General features: G+C 52.8%; 1 protein-coding gene across 1 annotated transcript; it reads right to left on the reverse strand.

Annotated features, from left to right (window-relative positions):
- Positions 1-333: 333 nt before the first annotated feature.
- Positions 334-4,114, reverse strand: LOC148593566 (deacylase AADAC-like). The gene is made up of 5 exons (XM_088530432.1): positions 3,977-4,114; positions 2,754-2,976; positions 2,243-2,312; positions 1,349-1,520; positions 334-939 (listed from the first exon to the last, which is right to left on the reverse strand). The coding sequence occupies exons 1-5, from the start codon at positions 4,112-4,114 to the stop codon at positions 334-336; spliced, it is 1,209 nt and encodes a 402-aa protein (XP_088386558.1).
- Positions 4,115-4,528: the final 414 nt, after the last annotated feature.

The raw sequence follows: 4,528 nt of genomic DNA on the forward strand, positions 1-4,528 counted from the left end.
CGTCCTTGATTTCCTTGATTTGACGCACATCCAGTGCTGCTAATGGAGTAATTCCCTCCAGCAGCGCCATCAGGGGCAGTAGCTCTGCACCAGCCCAGCGCCCAGAACAGCTCTGTTTGTAGCCCTCGCACTGCACTACAGCCACCAGGTCCGTCTGCAGGGCCCGCCGTGAGCTCCGCCAGGGTCACAAGGACGCAGGCACCTCCCCTGGCCAGGCTTCCACAAACGGCCTTTCACATGGTGGAATTTGGCCGCTGCAGAGCCTCCCTCTACTCAAGAACCACTGTTCGATCCAGTGAGCACGAGCCGGGCACGTTAAATCAACATTTCGTGTTACAGGTTGTCATTTAACCACTGAATGTACTGACGTGAGAGCCTGTGGCTTATGGCCAGCTCTCCCGGGCTGGACACAAACATGAACACGCCGTGGAAGGCGTCGTGCGCATGGTGGTGTGTGACGGGCACGCCGGCGGCCCGCAGGCGCCGCACGTACATGACACCGTCGTCCCGCAGCACGTCGTGCTCGCACGTGAGCACGTAGGTGCGGGGCAGGCCGCGCAGGGCCGCGTCGCCCGCGAGCAGCGGGGCCGCACGCACGTCCAGGAACCCCGGGTACTTCTGGCCAAGGCTGGGGCTGCCCGGGACGGGGCTGCGGTAGACGTGGCCTCTCTTCATCTCCTCGGGCAGCAACGTGCTCCAGTTGACGAAGCCAAACAGGTGGCTGGACTCGGGCGGCACGTGCCTGTTAGCGGCCATGGCCTCCCGCAGAGCCGCGTCCGTGGTGAAGTACTCGCTCCAGAACCGGATCATGAGGGCCTTGGACAGGATCGGCTTGTCCTTGTTGTCCTGGTACGAGGGCAACTCTAGGTCCAGGGTTTGGAGGGCAGGATAGATCAGGGCTTGCACTTTCAGTTTAGGGACTTCAGGGTCACCTAACAGCTGTGAAAAACAATTACAGAGTCAGAAAAGAAGTTCTGATTCTCTAACACGGACAGCAGAGCTTAAAAGGAAGGAATGGACACACACATTTTAATTAATAAAAACCAGAAAAGACTTAAAGACATTCCAAACTCGTAGCCTGGACACCTACACTATGTTGTATAAAAAGTCTCAAATATCAAATACAATTTCAGGCTCTCTCTTGTATTAAAGAATGACAGTATTTGTGAAAATGTTTTGAAGCATTAAGAGTCATAGATATTTTCCCAAGTAGTAAAAGATAGTTATTAGGATTCCATGGGTTATAGACGCACTTGCTTGGAGCAGAGTTTTACTCTTTGCCTTTTCTAAAAGTTCTTGAAATGGAAAAAAATATGTTTTGAGTTAGAAAAACAAAAGACCCTTGTACCTGCTGTGCCACCGCTGCAGCCAAGTTGCCACCTGCGCTGTCCCCTGCAAGGCCGACCCGGGCCGGGTCCACCCCGTACTGCGAGAGGACGCTGCGCTGGAGGAAGAATTTTGTTACCGAGTACACATCCTCAAACTGAGCTGGAAAATGGTATTTAGGGGCCAGCCGGTAACTGTTAAGAGACAGGAACGGAAAGGTGTTATTTAATGCTGGAGGTGCTTGGGGAAAGCATTGATTTCACCATTACTGTTTTCCATGAAACACTCACATGACTTTCCAGAATTTGGGTTTTCTCTCTATATATATATATATTCTATACATATATTTCAATATATATTGGCTTTTAGAGCAGTAACAGTTCCTCGGAGTTGATGAACAACAATCTACATCCCATCCGTAGCTGACTGCGTGACACGGTACCTATAAAACCTTGACTCGAGCATGAACTCTCTTTAGCAAGTTAATGGAGCGCTTGTTCATTCCGATATTATTTGCACGGAGCAGGTGACAATGGGATCTGTGGCCAAGGCCGTTTCGTGGTGCAACCACAAGCAGGTGGCAGCAGCGGCAGGCCGAGCAAGTCGCCTTCCACCCTGGTCCCTCTGCACTGCTGCCGGAACCAAAGGAGCTACGAAAGGACCTCGTGTGCTCTGCCCAGCACTGCCAAGGGCTCTCTGATGTCAATTGCTTCAAAATGACATAAAATGAAAAACACACTGTAAAATTTATTAATAAATACCCAACAAGTTGATTGATTGTTAATTTTTAAACAAAAGCCTTGGCTTTTGTGCATCTATAGCTATTTTTACAATATAGGATGTGTCTTGTGTTGCCTACTATTTTGACAGTCAAAATGAAATAATTCATTCAATCCAGAACTAAAATTTCTCTTACTTGACTGATACCACAACAGCATTCAAGTCGTTTGAGGTCTGTCTTGACAGCTGGTCATAGTTTCTCATGCCTAAAATGAAATGAGTCACTTCTTAAATGGTATTTGGGTGCATGTAGGAAGGAACACGCGAAGAGCTGCACGTTTCTTACCAGCCTGGCAGCGCCATGCAGTGCACTGTACAGAAGGCTCTGCTCTTATGGCCGAGCAAAAGAGAAGGAAAATTACCCTAGAGGCGCGATGGAGCCTTGGGCAACACGTGCAATCCCTGAGGTTAAAGAGCCCGTCCAGGAAAAGAGTTGGCTCCTTCACCCCAACACCAGCGAATCAACAGCAGGAGCAGCACCACGGAGCGAGCGATGGGTTGGACACCCCAGGACGGACTCAGCATCTTCCCTAGCACCGCGCAGAGCCCAGGGCCTCGTCCTGGCCGCACCAAGCTCCAAAGCAGAGGCCGTGGCGGGGCTGAGCCGCAGGCCCACGCGCTCATGGTGCTCGCAGCAAGGCACTTACCTGCGTCCCCGACACACCAGCCTCCGCCGTGCACGTAGACGAGGCCCCTTTTCAGCCCGTCCGACTGCTTTCGGGGCAAGTACAGGCGGACGGGGATGCTCCCGAACTCCGTGTCCGTCACCGTGACGTTTTCATCCGACGTGGGTGGCACGAGCTCAGCGACCGTGAACAGCATTAGGACCTCCATGTAGTGCATCAGACCCAGCCACTCGGCGAGCCCAGCCTAAAGCCAAGGAGAGGGAAAATCAAGGATTTGGAACACAGCCCTGGTCCCTCTCTGAGATCCAGTTTCTCTCAGGACATTCTGTGCGCTGTGTGAGCCTATATAAAGTTGCTGTGGAATCACCCAACAAACTGCTGCTGACCCTGAGGAGTAATTGTGTCCGACCGGCGTCCCACTCCATTCCCCATCATTTAAAGACGGGTGCCCTTACTATCCAGAGGAAACATTCTCTCTGCTTTGAGATATTTAAGACCTGTAATTTGTGAAGCAATGACTTGAAAGTAATGACACAATGCCTGGAAGACATGTAAAAGCCTTTCTTTCTGGGCTCTGAATGAGCTATAGATAGAGAGTTTTTTCCTTATCTTGTAAGTATCTATAATACCATAATCCATAATACCAGGCCCATAACTCCACGCCTTCCCCAGCTCTAGCATATGGCTCCATGCTTGGACGAGGCAGGATCCAGCTACCTTTCACATTGGTGTATACATATTGCTTCATTTCTACCCACTTCAGCATTAGCACCTCTCTCATTAGCTTTGTTTACTTGCAGGTTCATGCTGCCAGTGGATCTCCATGAAATCCCAAAGATAAGCAGCATTTAAACAGGATCTACCGTTTCTTTTCTTTTTTATGACACCCCCAACAGCATCTCTGAGAAAGTTCAATCCAGAGCTTGCAGAAGGATTTAAGGAGCAGTGCTCCAGCTATAAAGGGGTCAAAAGCAAGACAGACTTAATTTTGTGCTTACCCAATCATATCCATATTAATAGATCACATTTTTAGTTCATTCCTATATCGTTTTTCCAAGATAATATAATTACTTTGTGACAGTGTCTTCAGACTCCTAGTTAGTTACGTGCTGGGTTTCATACAACCGTGCTTGACTCAGGATATTCCCCATAGATGCATTAACACGGCCCCTTCTCCTTAACTTTTCCTGTCCTTTGCCGGCCCTTTTGCCCCAACCCAGGACCTAGAGGAACGTCCAACTCACCAGGTGCCCCAGGCTCTTGAAGGCAGCGTTGACCAGCATCACCTTCCAGCGGTCCTCCAAGCTCTCTGGCATGGGCACATAAACGTAGTAAGCGAGCAGCGCGGTGGCCACGAGGAGCCATAACGCCTTGGTCCCCATGCGCGCAGCCCTGGTCCCCGCGGCCGGACGGCTCCGGCGCTCTCCGCGCTCCAGCGCTGCGATCGCCCCGCGCGCACAGGGCAGGGCAGGGCAGGGCAGGGCCGCTCCGTGCGGGGCTTGGCGGGCGCCCAGGCGGCCAGGGAGCTCCCGCGCCCCGCGTGGCGCCCCGGGCTCGTGGCCCCCGCGCAGGGAGCGCGGCTCCGCAGCCAGCGCTCGGCCGCCGCAGCCGCCCGAGTCAACAGGTTGGCGTGAAAGCGGAGCCGGGCTGGCACCCGGCCGCCCTCCCGGGGCACTTGGCAGCAGGAGGCAGCAGCGAGGCGGCCTCAGAGCAAGCGGGCAGAGCGCTGCGGCCAGGGGTGCCCCGGGGGGACGCGTTTACTGCACGCTCGGAGCTAGTCCCTTCGGTAGCATCAG

This window comes from Tinamus guttatus, unplaced genomic scaffold (genome assembly GCF_059628265.1).
Source record: "Tinamus guttatus ecotype Peru unplaced genomic scaffold, ASM5962826v1 Tinamus_guttatus_pri_ptg000376l, whole genome shotgun sequence".
Lineage (NCBI taxonomy): Eukaryota > Metazoa > Chordata > Aves > Tinamiformes > Tinamidae > Tinamus > Tinamus guttatus.